At 41.8% G+C, this 16,427-nt stretch overlaps 1 protein-coding gene across 1 annotated transcript in view; it reads left to right on the forward strand.

Moving 5' to 3' along the window:
* The first annotated feature begins 1,837 nt into the window (after positions 1 to 1,837).
* DPY19L3 (dpy-19-like 3 (C. elegans)) overlaps positions 1,838 to 16,427 on the forward strand; it is a 79,079-nt gene continuing 64,489 nt past the window's right edge. The window contains exons 1-2 of the mRNA XM_011947299.1: positions 1,838 to 1,983; positions 4,867 to 5,000. Coding sequence (XP_011802689.1) covers positions 1,881 to 1,983; positions 4,867 to 5,000 — 237 coding nt within the window. The 5' untranslated portion in view covers positions 1,838 to 1,880. The remainder of the gene's footprint in view (positions 1,984 to 4,866; positions 5,001 to 16,427) is intronic.

The raw sequence follows: 16,427 nt of genomic DNA on the forward strand, positions 1-16,427 counted from the left end.
TGCACCACCGCACCCGCCTAATTATTTTATTTTAGTTATTTTTATTTTTATTTTATTTATTGTATAGATAGGGTCTCGCTCTGTTGCCCAGGCTGGTCTCAAACTCTTGGTCAGAAGTGATCCTCCTGCCTCAACCTCCCAAAGCGCTGGAATTACATGAGCCGCCTCGCTCGGCCAGCACTAGTCGTCCTTCCTTATTAATAAAGAATCGAGTCTGGTCCCTTTTCAGTCGCTTACCGTGGCATTCCTTTTGATCTGATGGAGGAACTTTTTGTTTCATAGTTCATGGGACTATTGCAGTGCCTGACACATAATTGGTACTTAAATATGTGTTGGTTTTCTGCCTTACCATATTAGAATATATGAATTGTTTTAAAAAGTCCTTTCCCACTTAGGGAGGACTCTAGGATGAGGTCACATGGGGGATAAGCCCATCTGTGGCTGTAGGACTTTGTTAAACACTCTCTCTGTTCCAGGTTCTCCATTTCCAGTGCTTGAAAGCGCAGTACTTAAATCTGGCTTCCTGGTTTTTTTTTTTTTTTGAGATGGAGTCTTGCTCTGTCACCTGGGCTGGAGTGCAATGGAGTGATCTCAGTTCACTGCAAGAAAGCGCAGTACTTACCATTGCTCCTTTTTTTTTTTTTTTTTTTTTGGTATGAATGAATGCATGAATTGTATAATGTTAGTTGGTTTGTTCTGTGGAGCAAGTTACCCTTAGGAATTAATAAACTGTGGAAACAATCATGTCAGGCTACTAGTCACATTTGAGAAATAATTAGTAAGAAGCTGTTCATTATTCAGAGGAGTGAAGCAAGATGTTCCGGAGGACTGGAACCCGCTTACTCACTGCCACCACTCCCCCGCCTCCCACTTACTGCTGCCAAACCAGGCTCCTGCTCCCCGTGGTTACTCCCACCGACGCTCCCTGGGATAGCAGCTGCCCTGATTGGCACACCCCCGCAGTCATCACCACTGAGGCATATTCCTGAAGCTGCCAGTGTGAATTGTTTTATAGAACACTGGTGTTAAAATTCAGGTACCTGAGACAAAACAATATTTTAGTTCTTCAAAATCCGGTTGTCAACACATTTACTATGGAGTATCTCCCACGTGGCCACTTCTGTGGGAGGTACTGAAGACCTACTACCGCCTATAGAAGTAGAAAATAATATACAACTGTGTAATTACGTGACGCATTGCATGGTAACTGCTATGGCTCAGGGAGGGAGAAGATCAGCTGGAACTGGAATGTCCCAACATGTTCTGGAAGAACAGTGGCTTTTGTGTGTTGCTCACCTGTATTCCTGACTCCTGGCAGGGCCTGCTGTAGAGCACATGCTTCATGAATAAATATGATTGAGTCAAATAAATATTTATGTTTTGAGTGTAGCTTTGAAAGCCAGCAACGATTTAGATGACAAGATCAAGGGCAGGCTGGACACAATGGCTCATGCATGTAATCCTTGCACTTTGGGAGGCCAAGGCGGGGAGGATCGCATGAGGCCAGGAGTTCACTCCAGCCTGGGCAAGATAGGAAGACCGCATCTTTACAAAAAATAATTAGCCAGGTGTGGTAGCACATTCCTGTAGCCCAGATACTCAGGCGGCTGAGGTGGGAGGATCACCTGAGCCTGGGGAAGTAAAGGCTACAGTGAGCCATGATGATGCCACTGCACTCCAGCCTGGGTGACAGTGAGACCCTCTCTTAGGGGGAAGAAAAAAAAGATGGGAGGGCATGCGAATTGAGGGAAAATGGCATTAGTAAAGGCATTTCAGCATGGATGAGCACGGGGTTTGTTGGGAAGAAGGTACTAACGTTGATGGCCTGTTTATTTCTGTGTAGGAGTGATTGGGAGAACAATGCATGAAAGTCTGACATCATGATATCCATTCGGCAAAGAAGAGAAATAAGAGCCACAGAAGTTTCTGAAGACTTTCCAGCCCAAGAAGAAAATGTGAAGTTGGAAAATAAATTGCCATCTGGTAGGTGATTTAAACTAAAGCAGCGATTTGGGTTGCTTTTATTTCTGCATGTTAAAATGTCACTCTCCAATAGGGTAAAAATTTGTTGGGACCTGACAATTAAAACTTGTTCTAGTACCCTGATGTTCTAATTGCAATTTGATTAGATTGATTTGACAGTTATGATTTGACAAAAGATGAAAGAACTTTGATTAGAAGCATTCGTCAGATGTCTATTCATTAACTTATGGTTCTTCCAGTCTCATCCTTTGACTCTCTGGAGTAATGGTCCCCCATCCACACCCCAGAGTTTAGTCTATCTCTAATTTTTGTAGTCGTGTATACTGTTCACACCAGGCAGCCTTACCTTGGGTGAGTTTCTCATTTCATTAAAATAGTGAACGGTGGATCAACATTTTTTTAAATTCCTTATAATTTAGTCAAATACCTGAAGTTTTGTTTTGCTTTTTTTTTTTCTTTTATTGGTGGGAAAAGTAAGCAGAACTTGGTCAGTTGTTTGTATAATGGTAAAGCTTGCTAAGTGATGCATCAAATAGCATTAATTTCTGTCTTCCTGAGTAGGTTTTATAACTAAAGCATGGTCAGGATTTTAAAAGTTAACATGAAAATCTTCATACCCATTAACCATTTTGGATATCTGACAGAATTTACATTATTTACAGCCATGTTAATTCTTACCAGCCAGGCTAGTAAAGCAATTCAGGGAAACAGTTTAACAAAAGTGATCTGTAATGGGAGGTCATGCCAGCTGGCTCAGCCATGAGCAAGTAATCAATGCATTTTGGATAATAGTACTTTCTGAACACCTTAAACACTGCAAAGAAAGAAAAATACACTCCCATCCTGAAACTAACACCAATGACACTGTCTTGCTGTCTAAATGTCATATTCTGCATATGTATACCCATAAGCATTCATATACAGTTTTGCAAAATTGGGATCCACGTGCTGTTTTGTAGCTTGCTATTTTTCTCTTATTATGTTATGAACATGCATAAGCCAGTTAACGTATTTTTGAAATATCCATGTAAAGTATTTTTATAGCTGCCACTGTAGAAGTGAAAGGTTTCCTTACCATTTGCTAATACAGACAGAACCGTGATCAGTTTCCTTGTGGCCATATGTTTGTTTAAAACTTTATTTCCTTGGGGCATGTCTTAGTCCATTTCTGTTGCCATAAAGGAATACTTGAGGCTGGGTGATTTATAAAGAAAAGAGATTTATTTGCCTCAGCGTTCTGCAGACTGTACGGGAAGCATGGCACCAGCATTGACCTCTAGTGAGACCTCAGGAAGCTTCCAGTCATGGAAGGCCTAGGGGAGCCAGTGTGTAGAGATCACATGACCAGAGCAGAAGTAATTTCCAGGGAATGCAGGGTGTCAGGCTCTTTTTTAACCAACCAGCTCCCCTAGGACTAACAGAATGAGAACTCGAGAACTCAGTACTGCTAGAATCTCACCAAGCCGTTTATGAGGGATTTGGTTCCATCACCACACCACCTCCCATTAGGCCCCACCTCCAACATTGGGAATCATATTTCATCATGAGATTTGGAGGGCCAAATAGTCAAACCATAGCAGGGTACATGCCTAGATTTGGAATTACTGGCCAAATGGGATGCTCATTTTGGTGGCTTTTACTCACTGCTGCCATGTTGCATTCCAGAGAGGCACCAATTTATTCTTCTAGCAGCAGTGTTTGAAGATGTCTATTTTTTTATACCCTTACCAAAACAGAGTATTCGTATTTTGAAAGCTGTCAAATTGGCCAAGATTTTTAGAAGTATAACTCACAGTTTTGATTTGCATTTCTTTAACATTAATGAATTTGAACATCTTCAGTCTGTTATTATTGGCCACTTTTTTCTATTGTACATTGCCTGTTCATGTCCTTTATCTTTTTCCTACTGCAGTATTCATCTTGACAGGACAATAAATTGTCCTGAAATAAAATAAATTGTCCTGAAAGTATTCGTCTTATATTAAGGGTATTTAAGCTTTCTTATATGTGCTATCCATATTTTTCCTAGTTTATATGTCCTTTAACTTGAGTTTTGTTGGATTATTTATTCTCTGGGTTTTTTCCTGCCGGAGCATTCCTGCAAAACCTGTGGGTTTAAAAAAAAGTTTTAGGTAATCGGCCAGGCGCAGTGGCTCATGCCTATAATCCCAGTACTTTGGGAGCCCGAGGCGGGTGGATCACTTGAGTTCAGGAGTTCAAGACCAGCCTGGCCAACATGGTGAAACCCTGTATCTACTAAAAATACAAAAATAAGCCAGGCATAGTGGTGTGTGCCTGTAGTCCCAGCTACTCAGGAGACTGAGGTGGGAGAATTGCTTGAACCTAGGAGGCAGAGGTTGTAGTGAACCGAGAATGTTCCACTGCATTCCATCTTGGGCAATAGAGCAAGATCCTGTCTCAAAAAAAAAAAAAAAAAATTTTTTTTTAAGGTAATTAAGTTTTTAAAATAGCTTTTAAAGAATAAACCACCAGTTGTACCTAGATCATCTAAAAGATCGATTGCATCCTAGGCATGTAACACATTTAGTCATCCGTTTAACAGACTTCATAGTTAAATTATGGTTGTTAAAGTGTGCCAGACAGAGGTCCTCAGTATTAAAGATGAATAAGATAATATATTTGTCTTCAAGAAGATCACATTGTAGTTGGCAGAATGGACACATGAACAGTTGAATATGGGGTAAAAGTTGTGATAGAATAAAAACAGGTCTGTGAAATCAGAAAGGACTCTCTGTTGGAGACAGGAAAAGCTTTCCCAGTGACAGGCAGCTAGACTTAGCTTACTTGGTAATCTGAAGTGGAACTATTACATTCTAATTTTTTTGCTAACTTAGTTACTTATCTGTTCCATTTTTCCAGAAGGTTGTACCAGTAGAAGATTATGGAAGATTTTGTCATTGACAATTGGTGGAACCGTTGCCCTTTGCATTGGACTTCTTACGTCTGTTTACCTTGCCACGTTACATGAAAATGATTTATGGTTTTCTAATATTAAGGTATGGAGTTTCTTTGACCATTGTATGATTCACTCAATAGGGTCTCCAGTAGTAAGCCATGTGGATGAATGACCAAGGCAACACAGTTCTGCCATAAAGAATCCAATCTCTAGAAAGGTTGAACTGTAGAGTGAAAAGACTTTTGTGTTTATTATTTTAAAATAACATATCAGAATCTTTTTAAAAATATTTATTTATTTATTTATTTTTGAGATGGAGTCTCACTCTGTCACCCAGGCTGGAGTGCAGTGACACAGTCTTGGCTCACTGCAACCTCTGCCTCCCAGCTTCAGGTGATTCTATTGGCTTAGCCTCCCGAGTAGCTGGGACTATAGGTGCGCGTCACCACACCCAGCTAATTTTTGTATTTTTACTAGAGACGGGGTTTCACCATGTTGGCCAGGCTGGTCTTGAACTCCTGACCTTGTGATCCACCTGCCTCTGCTTCCCAACGTGCTGGGATTACAGGCATGAGCCACCGCACCCAGCCAGATTCTTTATTTTTAATTTTTTGAGATAGGTTATTGCTTTGTCACCCAGGCTAGAATGCAGTGGTGCAAACATGGCTCACTGCAGCCTCAGCCTCCTGGGCTCAAGCGGGTATCCTGCCATTACTTCCTGTGTTGCTGGGACCACAGGCATGCACCACCTCGCCAAGCTAATTTTTTGATTTTTTTGTAGAGACAGGGTCTCACTTTGTTGCCCATGCTGGTCTCAAACTCCTGGGCTCAAGTGATCCTACTGCCTTGGTATTCCAAAATATGAGAATGAGCCACAGCACCCAGCCCAGGATTTTTCTAATCAAATGAGTTTTTTCTTTTTCATTAAATTATTCCATTTATTTAGCAGTTATTCTAAATTAGTATTTTTCAAGTTATAGATTGTGAAATTAGTGCAGTAGGTCATGAGTAACATTTTTCTTAATGAAATCAAAAAGAAGAGAATACTATCACATCTGGTAGAGCTGAGGATTGTTTTGTGAAACTTTTAATTGTATATATATATATGTATGCACAAACTGGGTCACAGTATACAAGGGTACTTCTCTTTTTTTTCTTGTTGGCTACATAGGAAAAAAACCAACCAACCAACAAACAAAAAAACGAAAAAGAAATAAAAAAGCCACTGCTTTAAATCATGGGGTCTGAATGTGGCTCTACAGAGGGTCCTCAGCATGTTCATGCCTATCTAATACTCTGTGCAAGTGGTTTTGCAGGGCATAGGGCGATGGGGAACCCATGATATTTCCAGGGAAAGGAGCAGTAATTTTAATCAGATTTGCAAGAGGGTCAGCCGGGCATCACGCCTGTAATATCAGCACTTTGGGAGGTCGAGGTGGGTAGATCACTTGAAGTCAGGAGTTCAAGACCAGCTTGGCCAACATGGTGAGACCCCATCTCTACTAAAAACACAAAAATTAGCCAGGCATGATGACATGCACCTGTAATCTTAGCTACTTGGGAGGCTGAGGCACAAGAATCACTTGAACTCGGGAGGAAGAGGTTGCGGTGAGCCGAGATCATACCACTGCACTCCAGCCTGGGCAACAGAGTGAGACTCTGTCTCAAAAAAAAAAAAAAGTTGGGAGGGTGGTCTGTGACTCTTTAAACACGTTTCCTTGTTTTCTTTCTCTCTTTTTCAACATTTCTAGAACTCCTCTTGGCATTGTTTTCAGAACTCGTATATAACTTACATGTGGAAATTTACATCCAAATATACCTTATTTTTAAATCTAATATGTCACGCTCTTTTAACATAAACTGTAGTGTCTAATGACTAGTTGCTTGTAAAGGTAAACAAACACCGTCAAAGCCATAGATGTATATCTGTAAGAAAGTTCAAAAGAAGTGACTGATGTAGGATCTGAAGACATTTTCCAAAGAAAGTTTTCCAAAACATTTTGAGCTTTGGTTCTCTTACTGGAATGAGCCTCCAAAGGAGATTGCTTTGATGAGAAATCTAGTTTGTAAGAATAACTTCTAGTGTGTTTATTTTTAAACCTGCTGTGTTGCTTTATGGGAACAGTATATATATCTTTATGCAAATTATCATAGTACCAAAGAAGAATAATTCTTATCCTTCAGTGACAGTAGGTAGTTCTTCTTGTCAGAAGAATTTTACTCGTTTATCTATCTTTTTTTGGGAGGAGCTGGGGCGGACAGGGTCTTTCTTTGTCACCCAGGCTGGAGTGCAGTGGCGCAATCACAGCTCGCTGCAGCCCCAACCTCCTGGGCTGAAGCATTACTCTCACCTTAGCCTCCGAAGTAACTGGTGCACGTCACTATTCCCAGCTAATTATTTAATTTTTGTAGAGATGGGCCCACTGTGTTGCCCAGGCTGTTCTCAAACTCCTGGACTCAAGCAATCCTCCTGCACTGGCCTCCCAAAGTGTTGGGATTACAGGTGTGAGCCACTATGCCCTGCCTATCTTTTTCAAATGGAATGCTGGCCGGGCGCGGTGGCTCAAGCCTGTAATCCCAGCACTTTGGGAGGCCGAGACGGGTGGATCACGAGGTCAGGAGATCGAGACCATCCTGGCTAACACTGTGAAACCCCGTCTCTACTAAAAAATACAAAAAACTAGCCGGGCGAGGTGGCGGGCGCCTGTAGTCCCAGCTACTTGGGAGGCTGAGGCAGGAGAATTGCTTGAACCCAGGAGGCAGAGGTTGCAGTGAACTGAGATCGTGCCACTGCACTCCAGCCTGGGTGACAAAGCAAGACTCCATCTCAAAAAAATAAATAAATAAAAAATAAAATAAAATAAAATGGAATGCTGTCAGGGCATGGTGGATCACTTGAGGTCAGGAGTTTGAGACCAGCCTGGCCAACATGGTGAAACCCCGTCTCTACTAAAAAAAACAAAAGAAATTAGCCAGGTATGGTGGGGCGTGCCTGTATTTCCAGCTACTCAGGAGGCTGAGGCAGGAGAATTGCTTGAACCCAGGAGGCAGAGGTTGCAGTGAACTGAGATCGTGCCACTGCACTCCAGCCTGGGTGACAGAGCGAGACTTCGTCTCAAAAAAAAAAGTGCTTATAAAGTGATTACCTCGAATTGAACCATGTAGTGCTTATATATTAACATAAGTATTTTGAAAAAGACTGAAATATCCCTTTGTGAGCAGATAGCCCAAATTAAATGCTAACAACAGTGTAGCAAGGAGACATGTTGAAAGAGATCATATAACTTAATTATAAACTATTAAGTGTAGCTCTTTAATGTAAAACTTGTAACTAGCCTTGCTGGTTTCCTTAAATAAATATATCCCATCATCAAGAAACTTGAACACCCTTCGTTTTTCTCTCTTTACTTTCACTGGGTTAAGAAAGTTCTAGTTTCACCTAGTATTTACTGAGCTCCTGTTCCGTGGGTAACATTGAGTTAAACACTACAGAGAACATGGAAGGAATAACAAAGATTTCTGAATTTGCCAGCAGATTTTCCAGTATAGTAAATGAATTGAGTAAGTATATATTAAGCACCTACAGTATGCCAGCAGGCACTGTGCTTAGTGGTAGCAGTATCACTGAATAAGACAAGGCCGTGCCCCCAAGGAACTTACACTCTTGAGAGGGAAACAGGTGAGTATCCAGACAATTACAGGACATCCAAACTCAGTGCTAGGATGGGGTGAGATAGAGAGCACTGTGGGAGCACATAGGAGGGAGAGCCTAACCTCATTTTGGAAGATCAGGGAGGCTTTTCTAGAGGAAATGATGGTTAAATAGACCTGAAGGATGAGTAAGAGTTAACCAGGCAAGCTGGGGAGGAAAGATGAGTGTCCTAGAAGAGGGACAAGTGCAGGAAATTGAAGAGGCAAGAAAGCCTGGTATGTGAAGCATTGGCAGTAGTTCAGGCACTACTCTCCACCTGGCTAGAGAGTAGAAGGGGAGAAGGGATGTACTGGGAATGGTAAACAGAGGCCAGATAATAAAGGGTCTGTCTTCTGTGTCTCAAAGACAGAACTCTCTCTGAATGTGTTATAGTAGTGAGCCATATTTTTAGTGAGGCAGCGATGTCATTGTACTGGTGTTTCAGAAAGTTGCCTCAGGCTATGATGTGGAAAATGGATTTGGGGAGAGCAAAACTAAAGTCAGGAAACTGCTAAGATAATCCAATTCAGTGGATTCAGTAATATTTATCACATTCAGATATTCAGTAAGTGAATATCTTCTGTGTGCCGGACACTTTTCTAGGCCTTGGGAGTAAAACATTGAATACGATGTAGAACTTAATCAGGATGAAAAGGGGAAAAATCAGAAAGAAAATGAAAATGAATCCTGTGGTGAAAGTCATACGGGATGATGAGATAGTCACTAGAAGGCTACTTGGAATAGGGAAGTAAAGCAGACCACTTTGAGGACATGTAAATCAAAACCTACATGATATTATAGAAGGAACCAGCCAAGCTAAGCTCTGCAAGAACGTTCTAGGCAGAGGAAACAGCAAGCCAAAAGTCTGTAAGGTAGGAATGAACTTGGCAAATCCAGGATCAGAGAGAGGGTGCATGTGGCCAGAATTGTATGAGCGATGAGGAGAAGGTACAACAGAGGAGAAGAACAGATCACGTATGGCTTTGAGGCTGCAAAAGAGTTGCAGAGACGTGAACAGAAGTCGGAGCTTTTTAGGAAGTGGACTCGGAGGGATGTCTTGATTCACTGTGTAGAAGTTCGTTGAGAGGAAACAGTTGAGAGGCTGTCGGTCCAAGCTGCCTGGTCTGCTTAGCAGCGGGGTGGCTGGATGGACATGCCATTTACTGTGACAGTGAGCAACGGGAGGAGCAGAGCTGGAGGGTCTGAGTTCTGACACCAGTTACCCACCATTAGGCCAAACCTCACAGGATGAGGGCACAGCTCTCTACAAAAATGCCTTCGTTTCACACACCAGTGCACGTTTGGGCCCCCCCCCCAGGCAACCCTCACTTCTGACCAGCTGGCTACAAATTCTGAGGTTCCCACCACCCGCTCAGCTTCAACAGTTCACTAAAACAACTCAGAATTCAGGAAAGTGCTGTATTATGGCTACAGATTTGTTATAGCAAAAGATTACAAATCAGAACCAGCCAAAGGGAGTGACATATGCAGCCAAGTCTTCAAGGGTCCCTGTGGAAGCTTTCATGATCTTTTCCCCGTGGAGTCAGGCCCATTACCCTCCTGGCACATCAGTGTGTTACACTATGTGGAGCCAACCAAAGAAGCTCCCCTGAGTTCCAGTGTCTAGTTTTTATTGAGGTTTCGTTATGTGGGCACGATTGATTGAATTATTGCCCACAAGGCTGGACTCAATCTCCAGCCCTTTTCTGCTCCTTTGAGGTTGGGCTGCTAGCACATGGCTCAAAGCCCTGAATCTCAGGCCACATGGTTGAGTGTTCTGGCATGGCCAACCCCAATCCTGAGTCATCTCCTTAACACAGATTAGGAGCTCACCCTGTCACCTGCTAGCACAGACTCTCAGACGAGGTCTGAAGAACCTACCATGAATAACAAAGACACTCTCATCACTTCAAGTTCCAAGGATTTAGAGCGTATCTTCCAGGAACTGGGGACAAGCAGCAGCCAGATTCTTTATTCCTAGAGCGTTGAATTTTAATATGGTTTGGCTGTGTCCGCACCCAAATCTCATCTTTAATTGTAGTTCCCATAATTCCCACACGTCGTGGGAGGGACCCAGTGGGAGGTAATTGAATCATGGGGGCGGGCCTTTCCTATGCTGCTCTCGTGATAGTGAATAAGTCTCACGAGATCTGTTGGTTTTATTTATTTATTTTAATTTTTTTTTGAGACAGAGTCTCGCTCTGTCGTCCAGACTGGAGTGCAGTGGCACAATCTTGGATCACTGCAACCTCCACCTCCTGGGTTTAAGCAATCGATTCTCCTGCCTCAGCCTCCTGAGTAGCTGAGATTATAAGTGCGTGCTACCACGCCTGGCTGATTTTTGTATTTTTAGTAGAGATGGGTTTCACCATGTTGGTCAGGCTGATCTTGAACTCCTGACCTCGTGATCTGCCCACTTTGGCCTCCCAAAGGGCTGGAATTACAGGTGTGAGCCACCACGCCTGGTCAGATCTGCCTGCCACCGTGTAAGACTTGACTTTGCTCCTCATTCACCTTCTTCCATGACTGTGAGACCTCTCCAGCCACATGGAACTGTGACTCCAGTAAACCTCTTTCCTTTGTAAATTACCCAGTCTCGGTTATGTCTTTATTAGCAGAGTGAGGAATGGACTAACCAGGAACAGAGGCCAGCCAATTTTTTTCTTGCACAGGAGGCAAGGCAGGGAACAACGAGCTGAGGTTTGACTATGTTGTGAGGCACTTTTAAAGCAGTCCACACAGAAATATGGAGTAAAGGGAGCTAGACTTACGGGGCTGAAGGCAGGAGTTCCGTCTGTGTTGGAAATGGGCATTTTCATATTACCATCTTGTAGATGTGTGGGTGAGATTGTTTCAGGAGTGTGTAAAATGAGAAAGGAAAGAGAACCTGGGCCAGTTTCTGTCTGTGCCTCAGATACCATCTGGGAAGCTATAAAACAGGCACTTTTCCCCACCCACCCACCTTGTCCTCTGAAACTTACAATTGAGCTCAGAGTCTTACTCAATTTTTTTCCTCTTTGTTGAAGCAGTAGTCCATAGCACACATTTTGGTTTGTTTCCTATATCACAAGAAGAATCCTCCAATGTTAGAACCATTTCTCAAACCTGTTAATACCTCTGCGTAGGCATTTGGTTTAGTGTTTTGTTTAGATTCTCTAGATCAGCGTTGTCCAATAGGACCATAATGAAGGAAATGTTCAGTCTATGCACTGTCTAGTACAGTGGGCACATGTGGCTACTGAACACTTGAAATGGGGTAGTACAACTCAGGAACTCAATTTTTTTTAATTAATCTGATTTAATTTTTAAATATGTACATATTTTCTGTCAATAAACAATTAGAAATTATAAATATCACTGAACAAAGACCTTATTGGCCAAAGAAAAAAGCTCATTTTTAGAGTGTATATTCCTTTATAAATCTCCTCTAATTTATACCATTTCTATATTGGGGAATTATTTGAGAAGAGTAAATCTGTTTTCCTTTTGTGTTCCTACCTCATCAAAATTAGGTAGTGTTTAATGAAAATACTTTGATGTTATTTTTGAATATTTTGAAGTTGTTGTAATTATTCAGAGAGTAAAAGTGTTGCTTATATAATAGACAAGTCATACATTGAATTTATGCATTCAAAATGATTTTTGAATGTTTGTTGTATTGTTTGTATGTGAAAAGTGGGAACCCTGAAATAGCAACTGGAAAGTTAAAGGAAAAGATACTAGTTTTACATGGTCTTTGAAAATATATATCTAGTATCCTTTCTCAGCATATTTTTGAAATTTTAAGTTATTTTTCTGTTGTCTTAATGCTGGGAAATTGAAAGTGTTCAAGATTTTTTAAAATACCATTTATTGAATGTCTATTACATGCTTGGAACTATTTGGGGGCATTTTAATACATACTGTATTTATTTGTACCTATTTTTTGAGACAGGTTCTCACTCTATCACTTAGGTTGGCATGCAGTGACACAATCAAGGTCACTGCAACCTTGAACTCCTGGGCTCAAGCAATCCACCCACCTCAGCCTCCCAAGTGGCACCAGCTAATTTTTTCATTTTTTGTAGAGACAGAGTCTCACTTTGTTGCCCAGGCTGTTCTTGAACTCTTGGCCTCAAGCAAGCCTCCCACCTGGGCCTCCCAAAGTGCTGGGATTATAGGCATGAGCCACAATGCCCGACCTACATATTTGCATAATCTGCCTATCTTTAGAGCCCAAACACTAACTCTAAATTGTCCTTTCAATGCAACCTGCTTTCTTACTGCCCTTTATTGTAAACAAAATGTAAACCACCCCCCGCCTTTTTTTTTTTTTTTTGAGACGAATCTTGCTCTGTCACCCAGGCTGGAGTGCAGTGGCACGATTTTGGCTCAGTGCAAGCTCCGCCTCCTGGGTTCAAGTGGTTCTCCTGCCTCAGCCTCCCAAGTAGCTGGGATTACAGGTAGGCATCACCATGCCCGGCTAATTTTTGTATTTTAAGTGGAGACGGGGTTTCACCATGTTGGCCAGGATGGTCTCGATCTCTTGACCTTGTGATCCACCCACCTCAGTCTCCCAAAGTGCTGGAATTACAGGCATGAGCCACCACACCCAGCTAGTGAAAGCCCGTTTTCTTACTTGGTGTTCTGCCCTTATGGTGCCTGGCACGTCATCAGTGCTAAGTAGCTTCCAGTATTCTGCAGTAGAGTCAGCTGCTGGGGCTGAGGGGTATGGGGTAGGCAGAGGAAAAGGGGAGGCACTGGCTGCTGTGAAGGATCTGGATGGGAACTAGAACCAAAGGATATGAGTTCTGGAGCTTGCCTTCAAGGATACAATATGGTTAGTCCTGGCAGTTACAGGAGCCAGTGGATGCATTTTAAGTGATTTTTGTTTAGTAGTTTTGTTTTTTGTTGTTGCTGTTGAGATGGAGTCTCACTCTGTCACCCAGGCTGGAGTACAGTAGTGTAGTCTTGACTCACTGCAACCTTCGCCTCCAGAGTTCAAGTGATTCTCCTGCCTCAGCCTCCTGAGTAGAGTAGCTGGGATTACAGGTGCGTACCACCACGCCCAGCTAATTTTTGTGTTTTTTAGTAGAGATGAAGTTTTGCCATGTTGGTCAGGCTGGTCTCGAACTCCTGACCTCAGGTGTTCCACCCATCTCGGCCTCCCGAAGTGCTGGGATTATAAGCGTGAGCCACCGCACCTTGCTGTGTATTTGATAGATCTGTATAGCCTTCCTTTTTATTTTTTGAGTGTGTATTTTTTTTTTTAATTATTGAAACTATGTTGTAACAATGAAAAATTTTAAATGAAAAAATTACTTAATATTCGTTACCCTTAAGAAAAAGCAGTTTTCATTTTTCCCTTCTATTCTTCCTCCTAAGTGCCTAAGTATTTTACTTATTTATGACCCGAGTATAGCTAGTTTTTATAATCTACCTTATCTGCTGTTACATCCTATGCTTTTTCCATATATACATTTTCACAAAACTTTTATAATTACGTAAGTAGTTATGATTTTATAATTTAACATTTTTGAAGTTTTTATACTCTTGATTATTCCACTATTTCCATGCTCCCAACTTTGGATAGTTAGATTGTTTATAATACGACAAATTCCTAACATGGCTTACTTATTCTCGCTTTAAAGTGGCAATGTAGTGGTTATCAGTTCCTTCTTTCTTGGAATTCCCTCAGAGCAATTAAGGAATGTGAAAAATGGATAATCAAGTTCCAACTTTGATCAAGGGGGCTGCCAAATCCAGTGGCACTCAGAAAGATGCTGAGAGAAGAGTCTGCGGCCAGGCACGGTAACTCACACCTGTAATCCCAGCACTTTGGGAGGCCGAGGCGGGCACATCAGTTGAGCCCAGGAGTTCAAGACCAGCCTGGCCAACATGGCAAAACCCTGTCTCTGCTAAAAATACAAAAATTAGCCAGGCGTGGTGGTGCACTTCTGTAATCCCAGCTGAAGCAGGAGAATTGCTTGAACCCGGGCGGGAAAGGTTGCAGTGAACCAAGATTGCGCCACTGCACTGCAGCCTGGGTGACAAAGCGAGACTTCATCTCAAAAAAAAAAAAGAGGAGTCTGCAACCTGCAGGGGTCAGATAAAGTGAGTAAAGCGTCGTCCTCCAAAGTTAGTGGCATCTCCTAAGGGGTAAAACCAACAGCGCCTTGAGTAGGACCATGGGATGAGTGTGCAGGCTATAGTGGCAGCAGCTCTCTTGGATTCACTCTGCTATGAAGAACAGCACGCTACGCAGGCCGAAGGGAGTGATCACAGAGACAAGCCATATTTGTAAGATGGGATTTAAGAGGACAGTAATGAAGGGAGGCAACCTGCATTTTGAAGATCCCCAAAGCTATCAAGTTCTGTTGACTAAAATGAGGAAAATACTGAATAACTCACCCTTGTAAACCACCCTATATAATGAAAAATCTTGCTGACCTGAGCTTTGTGCCCAGCCTTGCCCCCACATGAACTTCCTGCAAGTAGCTTGTGTAGTAAGAACTTGCCACATTCAGACATAACTAATAAGGAAGGAACTGGGACAAGATTGTCCAGTGATACTGCAACAGAAAAGGGAAGAGAACAACAAGTAGACATCATTGATGAAGAACAGTCCCCAGAAGAATTTTACAGTGGAGATGTGGAGGTTGTAACCACACATGTCACGTTAAAAGATAATCATTTGCCACTGTGGAAGATGCATACAAAGGAGAAACGTAAGAAGCTGTGTACCTTCTTCAAGGGGGAACAGGAAGAGAACAAAAGGAAGTGAAACATGAACTGGCAGACTTTAGACAAGAAATAGAATTACAAGGTAGAATCATTGTAGAAATTATGACCATCTCAGATGCACCATACAGGAGACTAGAATCTGCAGAATGTACAGAAAGAGCAATGTTGGACAGGACTGAGAGAGGTCAACAAAATGAAAGGTAGATTGAATAAAGTGACAGTATGAGAAAGCAAGTGACAATTGAGGAGGACAAAGAGCAGCAAGCATGCATCATTTGTGTCCCAAAAAAAGAGAACCAGAACAATAAATCAGGAAAACAAAACAAACAAAACAAAAAACACGTGTTTAAAGATGTAATTCAAGGAAACTTTCCAAAAATAAAAGGAAATTTGAATCTACTAATTGAAGGGGTAGAGCAGGTTCCAGGATAAATTGGCCTAGAAAAAATCATTAGCAGGATAGAGTTCTCTGAAGTTGCTGGACTTAAATATATAAAGAAACCTTTGGACATTCTAGACAAAAAGATCAAGTTACCAATAAGGAGAAACAAAGGTCAACCTGGCATTCAGGTTCTCCACAGTAATGTCTAATCGTCAGAGACCATGAATGATGCCTAGAAAATACTCAAGTAAGAGAAAGTGATTTACACATTTTAACCCAGTCATTCCATTGCATATAAAGACAGCATACAACCTTTTTTTTGTCCCCTAGAAATAATATATTTTTAAGAATACCTGAAAAAATTGGAAGAGGAAAAACTTGATCCATCCATGAGATACATGGAAAAACAATGACAGAAAGATGCTCAGTGGGGCTCAAATTTATTTAACTATAGGACTAAAACTAAAAATTAGTGATAGAACAAAATGTATATGATACAGATATTGTCATATTAGGTGCAAGAGTAATGCAGGTCTTGTCATTAATATTTATTTATTTATTTATTTATGAGACAGAGCTTGCTCTGTCACCCAGGCTGGAATGAAGTGGCGTGATCTCCACTCACTGCAACCTCCACCTTCTGGGTTCAAGCAATTGTGCCTCAGCCTCTCCGGTAGTTGGGATTACAGACGTGCACCACCATGCCCAGCTAATTTTTTTTTTTTTTTTTT

Source organism: Colobus angolensis, unplaced genomic scaffold (assembly GCF_000951035.1).
Source record: "Colobus angolensis palliatus isolate OR3802 unplaced genomic scaffold, Cang.pa_1.0 Scaffold107, whole genome shotgun sequence".
Lineage (NCBI taxonomy): Eukaryota > Metazoa > Chordata > Mammalia > Primates > Cercopithecidae > Colobus > Colobus angolensis.